Source organism: Peromyscus leucopus, chromosome 4, assembly GCF_004664715.2.
Source record: "Peromyscus leucopus breed LL Stock chromosome 4, UCI_PerLeu_2.1, whole genome shotgun sequence".
Taxonomy (NCBI): domain Eukaryota; kingdom Metazoa; phylum Chordata; class Mammalia; order Rodentia; family Cricetidae; genus Peromyscus; species Peromyscus leucopus.
In genome coordinates, this window is record NC_051066.1 from 101,158,331 (window position 1) to 101,173,006 (window position 14,676).

Sequence of the window (14,676 nt, forward strand, 5' to 3'; positions counted from 1 at the left end):
TGTGTTTAAGAAACAGAAAAGTTGAGGGAATGAGTAGTTAGTTGAGTGTCTGTACTTTGGCAGGGGAGGAAGACACCCATCATGGGAATCAGTGTTAACAGTGACTCAGGACTTTGAGCAGATCTATCGTGAAGGTCACAAAGCACATGATCCCAAAAAGATGGTTGGGTGTAAAGTGAACAGTACAAAGAGGCAAAATCTAGGTGGATAATTTTTCTTATCAGTCAACAGCCATCATCCCAAGTGTGTACACAGAGGATAGCAGGCTACTGCTCACAGCTATGATGACATTCACTGGGAATTCTGTGACTATGGAAGCAGGGTGCACTTCATTTCCACCCCTGGGAACTATCTTTTTTTATTATTATTATATATAGTGGTCTGCCTGCATGTGTCCCTGCAGGCCAGAAGATGGCACCAGATCTCATTACAGATGGTTGTGAGCCACCATGTGGTTGCTGGGAATTGAACTCAGGACCTCTGGAAGAGCAGTCAGTGCTCTTAACCACTGAACCATCTCTCCAGGCCAGGAACTATCTTCTAAAGAATTCTTTTTGTCTCTATCTGTCTGTCCAGATCCTTGTCTTCACCCTCAATTAAAACAGTCTCTTTGTTGTTGACTGCTGTGCACATTGGGCTTTCTGACCTGTTGTCTTCTAGGGAATCACTTGTCTTCCCTTCCCACCTCACTATAGGAGCACAGTGACACATACCACCATGCCTGCCTTTCCATGGGTCCTGGGGGTTCCTATAAAGGTCCTCATATATGTGCAGTGAGCATGTTACTGACTGAGCCATGTCCCCAGCTCCTAATGGAATGGCTTGTCTAGGATTAGAACCGGTGATAGCATACTCCATAAGCAAGAATCATACCCTCAGACCAATGGGCCACCTTGGGGGCTGTCTTTAAAGGTAGTAGTAATAAGTAAGAGACCACACACAGTGGAGTAGGAAAGCCAAATGAACAGCTTAGTTAGTTGGCATTTGGTTTACAAAGAATCTGTCTTTTATATTTAAATCCTTGTGTATAGTTTACAATTATATCCATATATTTCAATCACCATTAAATACACAATGGCAGAGATTATAGTCAGAAAACCTCATAAGGAAAGTAAAAAATTAAAATATATACTCCATCTTTCTTCTTGGTTCATTCCCTTGACATCTTATTCATATGCATCATTGTTTCAACTTCAACACAGTGGTTGCACCTTAGTCTACTGCTATCTCAGCCAGCAGTTGCAACTCCACAGTTCTTGCCTGCTTATCTAGCAGGGCCTGGCCACTCAGGCCTCAGCCTAGTGAGAATTCTGCTCCCACAGGCACCGGCCCTGTCGTTGCCACTTAAGGTAGCTTTAACTAATCTCTATCATTCTGATTATGAATTTAAGACTCAAGATTCAAAAGCTGGGGTGAAAACCTGTGAGCTCAGAAAGGCTGAGCAGTAACCAGCTACCCCTCTCCTTGCTGGCATCCACAGAAGACCAGTGCTTCTGGTCCACCAAACCAGAAAACGCCGTGCCACTCCAAATCCCACCCTTCTACTTCCTGTGTGTGTGTGTGTCTCTCTCCTGGTTGTCCTCTCGTGCTTGATGATTACTTTCTGTCAACTAGTTGCTGACAGAGCCTCCTGACCCCAGGTTAATTTTATTTAATTAACCAAATGCAAACTTGGTGTTCACAGTGTGATCAAATATCCCCAACACATCTTTGTATTTTCTCATCCTTGCCCTCCCACAGCACTTTCTTATAACCCCTTTCCCTCCCTTTAGTATCTTTCCTCTCCCTACTTAGTGTAGCAGGAATCTTAAGAGTTCTTATTAATAAAATCAAACCTGAGGCGAGTTATTGGGGTCCATGCTGGTAGATCAGAGAGACAGAACAAGCCACAGCTATCTCACCTCGCCGGATCCTCAGCTGTCTTGTCTCCGCAGACTGGAGCCTCTGAGTCCTCATCCGAATGGTCTCAGCTGAATTACTGCTCAAAAGCTGAATGCTTAACCAGCCAAAATCTTAACTAGCCAAATCTTCTAGTTTCTGGTCCTCACGCTTATATATCTTCTGCTTTCTACACACTCCTGGGATTAAAGCTGGCTTTCTGGATTAAAGCATGTGTCACCATGCTTGGCTATTTCCAATGTGGCCTTGAACTCACAGAGATCCAGAGGGATTTCTATCTCTGGAATGCTAGGATTAAAGGTGTGAGTGCCACCATTTTCTAGCCTTTGTATTTAGTGGCTGTCTGTTCTCTGACCCCAGATAAATTTATTAGAGTACATAATATTTTGGGAACACAATACCACCACAACTTAGTTCCCTTCTACTTCCACATCATGTATATGTATATGTGTATGTAAAGGTATGTACAGAGATATACACACATATAGAGATCCAGATTCAAATCTAAATTCTACATATGAGAGAAAACTCACAATATTTACCTTTCTGAGTCTGGCTTATTTTGCTTAGCATGATGATTTCCATTCCATCCATTTTCTAGCAAATGACACATTTTTTTTCTTCTTGAGAGTATTCATTGCTCTTGAGAAGGAACCAAGTTCAGTTTCCAGCACCCACATGGTAACTCACAACCATCAGTAACTCCAGTTCCAGGGCTCCAATGCTCTCTTCTGACCTCTGCAGGGACCAGGCACATACATAGAGGCCATAAACACATGCAGGCAAAGCATACACACACATTAAAAAACAAATAAGTACATTTAAAAAGATAAAGTTTTTTTAAGTGCTCACAGTTCTGTTTCTGAGACTCTACCCTGGAGAAATATTTTAAAACTTAGAAGAAAAAGTTAATGCACAAAGATGTTCATCATTACAAAGTTTATAATAGAAAACAGTGGAAGTACTCAAGTGTGTGAAAATGATGAAACAGAAAGAAGATTGTCTCGCCATTAATATTAATGGCTAGCTAGGAAATATTAATATTTTTCCCAAAGTATCGCCTTATTATTTACTTCTTTGTTCAGTTAACATACAGAGAGACGCATGCCATCACAGCGTCCACAGAAGTGCGTGTCAGTTCACTTGGTTCTGAACTGTCCCCTTCTCCACTGCTCTTTCCCACGCCCTCTCCTTGCCTCTTCCTTCCCACGTCATTTCCTGCTTCTACTTTGCTATTTCCTGTGTCCCATTACTCTCTCTATTTCTCACCTCCCCTAATATCACATCATCTTCTCTCATAATCTCCATTCTCGTTCTATGGCCTACAAACACACACACACACACACACACACACACACGTATGTATAATTGTAAATCTAGGTTCTATATCTGAAAGAAAACATGCAGTATTTGTCTCTCTGAGGCTGGTTTGTTTCACTTAACATAATGATTTTCAAATGTGTCCGTTTTCCTGCCCCTGACATAATTTTATTTTCCTTTCCGGCAGCATAAAATGTCATTGTGTAAACATCACACATGTCCTCCATCCATTTGTATGTTGACAGACACTTAAGCTACTTCCATGTCCTGACTATTGTCAGTGATAAGCATGGATGTACACATATCTCTGAGATACATCTACTTAGAGGTTTTTGTATATATAGCCAAGAGTATATCTGGGTCTTATATTAAATCTATTTTCAGTTTCTTAGGAAATATTCATACTGGTTTCCATAGGGGCTATACAGGTTTACATTCCCACCAACAGTGACTAAGAGTTCATCTTTCCCCACATCCCTACCAGCATATGTTGTCCTTTGTTGTCTTTTTCTAAATTTTATTTTTGATATTATACTCTAATTACATCATTCTCCCTCCCCTTTTTTGTGTAAGATACCCCTTTAAGCCTCTTCTGCAGCATGGGTTTGGCACACTTCACAATCATGGTATGTGCCTGTCTTGGGGGCCCTTATTTCTCCATCGATTTGAAAAGATGACTTTGCTGGGTATAGCAATCTTGGTCGACAGTTGTTTGCATGGGGGCTTGGAATATCTCGTTCTAAGCTTGGCTTTGAGGGTGGCCTCTGAGATGCCTGGTGTTGTGTTGTTTCTGCTTTGTAGAGGAGTTGCTATTTCCCCTTATAGCTTTGAAGATGGTTTTCTTTGCTATGTATTTTCAGCATTTTGACATCATGGAGATTTCTTCTCTCATTGTGTCTATTTGGAGTTCTGAGTGTTTCTGGTGCAGGAATATCTGTGTCTTTCTCTAAATTTGGAGAGTCTCGGGTATAATTTGGTAGATTCTCGATGTTTTAGTGCTGGCCTCTTCTGTGTTGTAGGTTCTGAGCTTTAGTGTCTCAGAGCCCTTAGATGTGGTGATGCTTGTTTGCTACTGTGTTTCCTGTGCCAATACCTGACCTCCATGCTCCATCCACCCCAGCCTCCATCTCTGACATTCTTCCTTCTGCTTGGCAGGTTTCTTAGTGACCGAGCCTGCTGGGTTTTTATTGGATTCAGTGAGTTTTTTGTTTTCAATGCATCTGGGTTTGTTTGCTTTGCTTTTCAGAAATCTTCATTTCCTTGCTGAGTTTTCTGTGTTGTGGACTTGTCACCCGTGTGGCTCATCTCCTCCTTCATTTTGCTGCTTTTTTTTGTTTGTTTGTTTTTCTATTTGCTGATGTTCCTCTCTATGGCCTGAATCAAATTCATCTGGTAGTTTGTATCTTCTTTTAGGTTATTGATCATTTTTACCAGAAAACTGAAATCATCATGCTGCATTTTGCACATCTCTGTATCTTTGGGTTTAGCACTCATGGAGTTACTATCTCTTGAAAAAGTCATGCTGCGGGCCTTTTGAAGTTTCTTATGTTTGTGTGGTTAGTGCATCTCTTGGTTTAGATATCTCTTCTGGATTTTTTTTTTTTTTGAGGGGGAGGTCTTTCTTAGCTACTCTTGCAGTCTCATTCCTCACTACCAATGAAGGAGGATACAAACCTCTCTACTCACAATAACATCAAACCACATGAAACACAGAAATCCACTTAAAATCAATTACAGCCACTAATACATCACCAGCCACCATGAATTGAGAATGACATTACATCAGAATGTTCTATAAATGAGAACTGAATGAGATGCAGGAAGGTGAAGAAAGATGAGAAAAATAAAAGAAATAAGGTTAAAGAGCTAAAAGAAAAAGAAGGGGAGTGGAGAAGAGAACAAAAATAGAAAAAAATGTAAAGAAAAATATTTCCCAATTGTCAAAAACAAAATTGAATAAATATAATAAAGAGGATAAAAATAAAAAACATAAGAGTATTTTTAAAAAGTCTGGGCTGGAGAGATGGCTAGGTAGGTGTTAAGAGCACCTGCTGGTCTTGCAGAGGACCCAAGTTTGGTTCTCAGCACCCATGTTGGGCGGCTCACAACAACCTGTAACTCCAGCTCCAGGAGATCCAATGCCTGGGACCTCTGTGAGCACCCACACCCATAAGCACATACCCCCACATAGACACACACAGACACATAATTGAAAATATAAATCTCTTTTTAAAAGAAAAGAAAAAAGCCAATGAAGCAAATTCAAAATACTATGAAATGTAGAGAGGTATAGGGAAAAAGGAAGGAGAGAAGGGCCAGAAAAAGAAACAAAGAAGGGGAAAATGTTGCCCCAAAGTGGGGACCAAAAAAAATGCCTAAAATAAGATGAATGTATGAAGATATAATACAGTGAAGATACTGCTAAATATGCAGAACAGGAAAAAAAGGGATCACACAGTAGGGAAAATTTTATTAGAATGTCTTCTGCCAGGTCTTCAGAATAGAAGCTGCTAGTTACAAGCGTTGGGGGAGGGCAGTCGGTTGAATCTGGGCTCTTGTCTCTCCTCTGGTGTACACTGTTGCCTAGTCTGTACTGGGCAAGCGCACGATGTCTGCCAGCATTCACTGTCTAGCAGCTGTTCTTCTTAGGGCACCAGGGGCTGCTGCTGGCCACTCTGTCCCTCTGAAAGCTGGACAGGTCCTCTCACTCTCCTGAGACGCCCCGAGCATAGACCTGAGGTGCCTGTTCCAGCAGAAGGATGTCTCCTAAGAGCCCTGGGGACGTGGGAGCAGCCACAGCACAGGGATGGGTACACGTGGAGGACCTGACTTGGTACCGTCAAGGCCTCCCAAGCATTAATCATCTGCCGGAGGGTGCACCCCTACAACTTCTGAGTTTGGGGCTCTAACACAGCAAACCACGGTTATCTCTAGAATTTCATCTACCTGTAAGCTTCAGAGGCATTGAACGCCAGGCTTGATAAAATCTCTCCCTGGCCACCTGTACTCTTCAGTTCATCCACATCCAGCTCTCTGCTGTCCACAACTACCTCCCTGCACCAGTCCTCACCAATGGTTGTAACAGGCCCAAGGGAAGATCTTCACGATGCCTCCTAAGCCCCACTGCCCTGAACCCCATTGACAAAACGGTGTCTTTCTCACCGATGCCGCCTCATCAGCTGGAGAAATCACTGACTCTCCAAATACTACAACTGGATTCAAGCTCATGAGGGCTTTGGCTTGTGCTAGTGCTGGGGGTGGAGCTGCCTGACCCTCACCTTTATCTTTGGGAGTGGCTGCTGAGTCCCATGACCCAGCCAGGGAACTGCACAAAGGAGGTTCTGCTGGGCTTGCTACTCCGTTCAGTGGTACATCTCTGTTCAGCTCTTTTGTGGATTTCCAAAGCCTTGCCTATATTTCTGTTTGGGATGAAGTCTAACTTTTTTTTATTTTTTATTTATTTTTTTTTTTCAGCAGTGCTCACATAGGCAGAAACTATGCCACCATCTTACTGGGTGGTGCTATCTTTATCATTAAAGCAATTAAAATTACATATATGTGACCTGAACAAGGAGGCATCCATAGACATGCTAATGTGGATGGGGCGGGTAGGAAAGCCCACAAAGCCTCAACAATAGGGAAAGAGCAATAGGGAAGGAAGGAATGTGTGAGAGCGGAAGAAACCGTCTTCCTCAGGGAAGAGCACAGCAATTGGTTATCCAGTACTATATGGCCAGCTCTGGAAACACACCGGCAAACAGTATTCAGACTAAGCACATTGTATTCATGTGTTTAAAAATACACACACATACACACCAATTAAACAAAAAAGAGGCCATGAATTTGAAAGAGCAAGACAGTGGGTATGTGAGAGGGTTTGGAGGGAGGACAGAAAAGGGACAAAATGATATTATTACATTATGATCTCAAAAAAAAAACATTTAAAATTACATTTAAAGTAGAATTATAACTCTGTTTCTGAAACACATGCAAAGAATTACCTGAAAGCAAGGCCACATTTTCTTAGTGATTAGATTTCTTAGTGCCTTCTCTTGATTGCCACCTCTCAGGCAACAGGAGTTATTAAAAATCGTGGGGTCAGTAGAACTGAGCTAGATATGAGCTGCGTGCATGTTATGCCAAAGCAGGACCCATTTTAGATCAGAAAATCAGAGTCTCAGCGCCCAAGCCTCCTACAAGATAGCCTCGGGAGTAAGGACCACCCAAGGCAGTGTGAGTGAAAACCAGGGTGTCCACAGGACTCGGAGGCTGGGAGCTCCAGCGACTGTGTCTTAAGAATTGACAGTCCGCACAGGCTCTGAATATACATGTTCAGACTCAATGCCGACTAAGCATGCTTTAGAACCAGACCCTCAGAGAGCAGGACACTGACAAAGGCTGCCAAGATGAGGAGATGATGTGGGGGTCAGGGATTTAGCTCAGTGCCACAGCATTTGCTAGCGTTTGCTTCACGAGCACAAGGCCCTGGGTTCTGTCCCTAGCACTGAAAAGGAGCAAGGGAAAAAAAAGCAATGACAGACAAACATTGTTCCCTCAGCGGCATGTGTGGTCAGAGACGCCACTGGAAGCATAAATGACACCATCGTTTCTGGGATGAATTGCAACGGATCTGCAGCCTGCGGGCTGGGCTATGACTTCTCGAGATGTCAACATGAACCATGTCAGTATGGGCTGATGAACAATTTTCAGGTATGCACCTTGAGAGAGGGGGCGGGGTGTTTATTGTTATTGTCTGCATTTTCAGGATATCAAGTATAGTAAGGCTTCTGGATCTGCAATTGATTATATATTGATTGGTTTGAATCAAGCAAGGAGCAGGTGGTGTGGGAGAGAAGAGATCATGCAGGCATGGTGTGGTGGTAGTTCTTGTGCTTTTCAGGCACTGTGGTAAGGTGTGAGCTGTGCCACCAGGAGGGAGCATCACATTGTTCCATAGCTTCCAGTCAACTCTGTGAGATGCCATGCTGGATTGGAGATGCTAACTAGCACTTGGAGTGCATTTTGTGTACAGGCTTTAGATTAGAAAAATCTAAGGTGGCCGCACACGGCCAAGAGACAGGGCAAGGAGAAGTTGTGAATGAGAAACTGGGACAAAAAGGAGGGCAAAGCAACATGGGAAAGCCTGGGACTTAAAACATACTAATTGTCCTACGTGGTTGGTAAAGAGAGTAACAAGTAAATGGACTGAGAAGTCTGCATCTGTCTAATTTTAACAACCAACACAGACACATCAACTCAGCTGAAATCATTATTCCAAAATATGACTCAAGCTGATAGGCTCCTCATAATCATGGAAAATCTGTTCCCAGGGACCGTGTTGGTGCTGGTATTCTTCTCATTGTTATTCCAAGGCAAATCATGAGTATCTCAATTATGTCAAAAAATAAAGTCATGTTTAAAGAGCACAAGGAAAGCAAAGGTTTGGCAACTCTTTGGTAGAAGAAAAGACAGTGCCTGTAAGGAGACTGAAGGCAGACAAGCTGTCCGCACACCTATACCCCACACCACCGGCTGTGGGGTAGAGCTTCCTCCCACCAGAGCAACGAGGAGTGCAGGGGAGGCACTAGGAGAGTCCTTGAAAGTACTCCCTTCTTTAGTTTTTCCAGTGTTTTCTAAATATTTCGTGGTGGGTATCTGGTGCTTGGTAAATAAAAAGAGAAGTATTACAAGTTCAAGCGTGGGGTGGGGGGAGTGGTGGAGCATTAGTTTATAAGAGTGTGAATCGCAGGAAGTGGAGAAGGAAAAAGCGTGTTGAAGAACAATTAACTTTCAAACTGTTTGCTGGGTGAGCTGCCTTACCCGAACCCTCTCTCTTCTCAAGGTCATGAGCATGGTGTCAGGGTTCGGGCCCCTCATCACCGCGGGGATCTTTTCAGCAACACTCTCTTCAGCCCTGGCCTCCCTCGTCAGTGCGCCCAAAGTATTCCAGGTAATAATACAGCCATGGAAGCGGGCGGGCGTGCATGAGTGCGTGCGTGCGTGAGTGCGTGAGTGCGTGCGTGCCTGCTCTGTCTCCACCGCATGCAAAACACACTGAGATAGTGGCTCCCACCAGCCATCGCTTTCCATCACTTTCTGCAGCCGTTAATGTTTGCATCTGGCTCAAGTGCTGTGTCTGCCACATAGTCAAGATCGATTCCGATAATATAAAGAATGATGAGCCTCAGTGTTAACTTGCGCCTCAGATTGTGCATCGCTTAATCTTTCCCAAATCTTCTTTTCTGAATCACCTAGAGAAAACGACTGTGCACAGACATAAATGACAAATGTCTCCTCTTTTTTCCCATTAGGCTCTGTGCAAGGACAACATCTTCAAAGGACTGCAGTTCTTCGCGAAGGGCTATGGGAAGAACAACGAGCCCCTGAGAGGATACTTTCTCACTTTTGTGATAGCCATGGCATTCATTCTCATCGGTGGGCAGTTTTCTTGCCCTGTTGGAAAGCCAAAGATTCTTCTTATGATTCAGGCTTTTGCTTTTAGCTTGAGAAATCAGCTGGTTTATCTTAAGACTCTGTCTGGAAATGCTAGCGTTTGTTTAAGAAGGAAGCGAGAAATCCTTAAGTGAAGAGGGTATTGGAGGGTGCGAGGGAGGCTGTAGGCTTTTGTCTGTTCTTGGAACCTGAGGGTTAGAAGCCCATCCAGCCAAATGCAACTGAACTCTTCCTGCAATTCAGTGCATCCTAACCATGGGAGGCACACACACACCCCGCCCCCACCCAGCTCTAGGCACCAGCCGATAGCTCTAACCTGGCAAGCTGAATCCTTATGCCAGTGTTTCTTCATAGGTAGCTACTTGGCCATCCGCTCAGAAGCACCAAGGTGTCTCTGAAAGTGCAGATTTTGCAGGTCCAAACTTAGGGCTCCTGAGTTAGAATCGCTGAGGATTTGGAATCTACATTTTTCATCCTCCCCTTCAAATCGCTCCTAGACTTGAGTTTTTTGAGAACCACTTACCTGGACTATAATTTGGGTTTTCTTTCCCAAGAAGCTAGAAGTAGCCACAAGGTCTTGAAAAGGTGTATTTGTCAGCTTCCACTATCCTTGTTCTCCCTTAAGGCCCAAACTAAGGGTTCTTCTTTGCATGTGAAACCCTGGGAACAACTATAATATATGTGTCCTTATACGATGTCTATGAAGTTGGGAGGGCTACATATAACTCCTACTAAATTTGTTAATTTTTTTTTTTTTTTTTTTTTTTTTTTTTTGAATTTCTCTTTAGTTTGGCTTTCTGGACTCACTTGTACCAGCTGCCTGACTCACAGATCCGCCTGCTCTGCTCCGAGTGTGATAAAGGCGTGCGCACAGGCTTAAATTTGTTAAATTTTTAAGAAATATAAAAAATGGTTTATATAGAGAGATACTCCAGTAATGCTATATAATGTTTAAGACTTCAAATTACTGCCCTCTGCTGCATTTAATGTTTCATTACATTTGTGTATGTGTGTGTGTGTGTGCACACGTGCACGCACATGCACACACGTGTGCCCGTACTAACATGTAGGTCAGAAGACGCCTTGTGGGAGCTGGTTTTCTCCTTCCGAGAGGGTCCCTGGGACCTAACTCATGGCGTCGGTTTGGCAGCACACACCTTTACCTGCTGAGCCATCCATCTCTCCAGCCTCCTTCTTCTGCATTTAAATGATCACACAATTAACTTTTTAAAATGTACCATCAGAAAAGCGCAAAGCTAACAAGAAACCTGTCTAAAAACAAAAAAAAAAAAAAAAAATGTACCCATTAAATTATCCCCCTTTAAATCATTGATTTAATGTAATGCCTACATAAAATTATCTCCTTAAACTCACATGAATTTCCATCCTACAGAGTCTCTTGACTGTTTACATAGCAGATAAAGAATACAGGATTTGGTGCATCCAAAATTGCCATAGAGCCAGATGCAAACATTAACGGTTGCAGAAAGTGATGGAAAGCGATGGCTGGTGGGAGCCACTATTTCAGTGTGTTTCGCATGCCGTGGAGACGACGCACACACGCACGCATGCCATGTAACTCACTATGCACTTAGTCCTGGGATAGACAGAGGTCTGGATTGTCTGTTTTCTGACTGGCAGGTTTTCTTGAGTCTCTGCTCCATGGAAACCTTGGCTGAGAGAGAGAGAGGGGGGGGGGGAAATATAGATAGATAGATAGATAGATAGATAGATAGATAGATAGATATAGATAGATAGATCCTCAAAGAAAGAATCGCTAACTTCTTAAACTTTGACAGATTTTAGCTATGTTTCCGATTTCCAGGAAAAGCTGAGCTTCCAGGCCTCAGCAGCTGCCCAGCCCCTGTGCACAGCTGTACACGTGCTAACTCTGCTTCTCTTCCAGCGGAGCTGAATGTCATCGCGCCCATCATCTCCAACTTCTTCCTGGCCTCCTACGCTCTCATTAATTTCTCCTGCTTCCATGCCTCGTACGCCAAATCTCCAGGTAAGCCAAAATGAGAAACAGAAGCCTAAGCAAACAGCTAGTTTGTCTCAATAAAATGAAATACGTCTGTGAAAAGTGTTCAATCTGTGTTTTTATGTTTTCTTATATCTTAGTCAGCAGCATAATCTACTTCATTTTGGTGAGTTGGGGGATGACTTACAAAATAGAAAAAGAATCATAGGAGCAATGGCCTTTTTGACCAACCGTAAAGTCAATTTTCTCCTGTGGCAATAAATTATTCATTGCAAGAGAAACCACATTTATTTCAGCAGTAGAAAAACACCACTATTTATTTCCAGGGTAAAAGTGACCACAGAAGTGGAATAAATGTATATATTTGAGACTTCCTCACTATCAATTTGTTTCCTGCCCATGGTGCAGAAGAGAAGGATGAGCAGTTCCCATAATTACCTGCTGAGTGCAGGCAATGCAGATCGACCGCCCTGCGCACGCCAGGGACATCAGTGCACAATTGGGCTCTGGTCTTAAATGGCTTAAAATTCCACACCCAAGAGCCTTCCTCTAGCTCATCATCCTTCATCTCTTCTTGGCTTCCACTGCCCAATAAAATTCCTTCTGTTGCTTCCAGAAAGTCATCTGACGGCTATATGACTCCCAGACTTTCACCATGAGAACTTTCATCCAAGATACTAAATAAATACTCTTGTGCTTTGCCGCCTTCCTCAGCCTTATTGACAGCAAGGTTTGCAGAGGAGGCCGGGGAGCCTGTGTCCACAAAAGGCTACCGAGTTACAGAAAGGGGGGCCAGGGAGCCTGTGTCCATGCAGGCAGGGCTACTTGATTAAAGAAAGTATAGAACGTAACTGAAGATTTTCAGTTTAGTGTGGTTGATCTTTTAACATGAATCTGTGATCCCATGTCATGTTTTGCTAAGATAAAAAAAAAAAAAAAAAAAAAAAAAAAAAAAAAAAAAAAAAAAAAAAAGCCAGTTACAATAATTATCAGAAGAGTGGGAAGGAGGAGTAATGGGAACGGGGGAAGAAAAATAGAAAAAAAAAACCATAAACCCCAAATATGACTCTCCAAATCTACCCCACCCCCTCCCTGTCCACCTGACCTCCAAAGGCTGTCTCTTAGAAGGAAGCAGAACTAAGAAAAAAAAAAAAAATCGGGCTTTTCTAATAGCCTTCCTGGAGTGCTGTTTCCCTCTTGTGGTCATTGAGGAAATTTCCGCTCTAGACAGAGTTCCACTGGATTTCAGTGACTCCAGATTTAAAGTCGTATTCACCCATTGACCAAATGCGTCGTCCTCCAGCTCAGGTTTTCCCATCCTGACTGAATGCTTTCCTAGTCTCTTTCACTTCAAAAAACATAGAAGCCTGTGCATAGTATAACTGTGGCAGATACTTTATAAAACATAATGCTATGCATCTGTTGGGTTTAAGGACCACTGGTAGAAACATTTCTCCTCTTCTATAAGATTATTGCTTGTGAAGGATCAAACACTGTCCTCTTAGGATGATCGTAAGGCAGGCTGTTTCCATTGATTTGCAAATGGAGCAAAGGCCCATTTTATGACTGGCTCTTTCACAGACAGGAAGTTCTTTTGCCCACCTGTTGCCCAGACGCCACTTTTTCCAACTTACCTTCTTCCTTTCCAGTCCTGGTGGTGATGATTTTGTTTGCTTAAGCTCTGGTAGTTTGGGAGGACAATCAGGACACATAGGAAGCACAGATGGGTCCAGTCTGTGATCATCTACTTTCCAGATGTTTCATATTTCCCAAATTTTACAGCATCATCTTTGGTACAAACAAGACTTTTGTAGATCAAGGATCCAAGATTTAAAAAAAAAAAAAAAGTTAAGAGTTAGGAAATGGACCTAAAAACTTAAATTTTTATGCCAGAGGAAGACATATTATCTGCACTCTTATAACACAGCGTAGTGCACAGGCAAAAAATTTTCCTATGTGATGTTTCCTTCCAGGATGGAGGCCGGCGTACGGGATTTACAACATGTGGGTGTCTCTTTTTGGAGCAGTTCTGTGCTGTGCGGTCATGTTTGTCATCAACTGGTGGGCAGCTGTCATTACCTACGTCATCGAGTTATCCCTCTACATCTATGTGACTTACAAGAAGCCAGGTAAGAGAACAAAGGCCACCTAGGATGGGCTTCCGGCTCCCTCTATCCATCCATCGACTGTTTATCACGTAGCTTCCACAGGCTTACGAGCACTGTGTGCAAGGCAGTTTGTTACAATGCTGCGTAATATAAGGACCACGGTAATCAAGAGCATGGAGCACTGTACACGCCATGTGACTCATTCAGTCTGCACAGTACCCGGCACATTTCATGGTATGAGGCTCAATTCAGAGGAGGAGAAATTTCAAAGAGTTGATCACATGCCAAAATAAAAGTCAGGGTGTGATAGAGCTGACATTTAGGCCACAGGCATGTGACCTCAAACCTCACAGGCCTCCCCTTCTGTCTCCTTCTAATGTCCTAGTGAGATAGGGTCCCTGTCTCAAGGAGTTCTCAAACTCACAGCCAAGCAATGAATTATAATACAATATAGTAAGCATCACAAAGGCAGTGTAAACAGATTGCTGGGAAAAGGGGAGGCGTGAGCAACCTTGGAGTTGCTCAGAATTGTTTCTTGGTTCATAGTTTGTATTCACAGAGCCAACTACTCTACATGAGTTTAGTAAATATTTGTTGAATGAACGAATTAAGTTCTAAAACAACATCAAGCCACATGGAAGTGGGTAATGCCAGAGCCAGAGAATGAGACTCCAGGGAGAAGAACACGAGCGAATTGTGGATGCAGGCAATGTCCCAGGGTGTGGGACATTTGGGAAGTCTCAAGACCTTAGTAGAAATAGAGTTCTTGGAGACCAAGAAGGGGCATGAGACATCCTGGAAGGACAGCCAACCCACCAAAAAGTAAGGCCACTGTTGTAAGAAAAATCTGGGCATGGTGGGCCCTGTGGCCTGAACTTCAGCTCTTAACGTAAGAACCCAAGAGAAAGGTGAATA

At 43.1% G+C, this 14,676-nt stretch overlaps 1 protein-coding gene across 1 annotated transcript in view; it reads left to right on the forward strand.

The window, feature by feature from the left end:
* Positions 1-14,676, forward strand: part of Slc12a1 (solute carrier family 12 member 1) — an 88,020-nt gene that overhangs the window by 30,655 nt on the left and 42,689 nt on the right. The window contains exons 11-15 of the mRNA XM_028858266.2: positions 7,778-7,929; positions 9,062-9,169; positions 9,531-9,654; positions 11,579-11,680; positions 13,627-13,782. Of these exons, the coding sequence (XP_028714099.1) occupies positions 7,778-7,929; positions 9,062-9,169; positions 9,531-9,654; positions 11,579-11,680; positions 13,627-13,782 (642 nt within the window). The remainder of the gene's footprint in view (positions 1-7,777; positions 7,930-9,061; positions 9,170-9,530; positions 9,655-11,578; positions 11,681-13,626; positions 13,783-14,676) is intronic.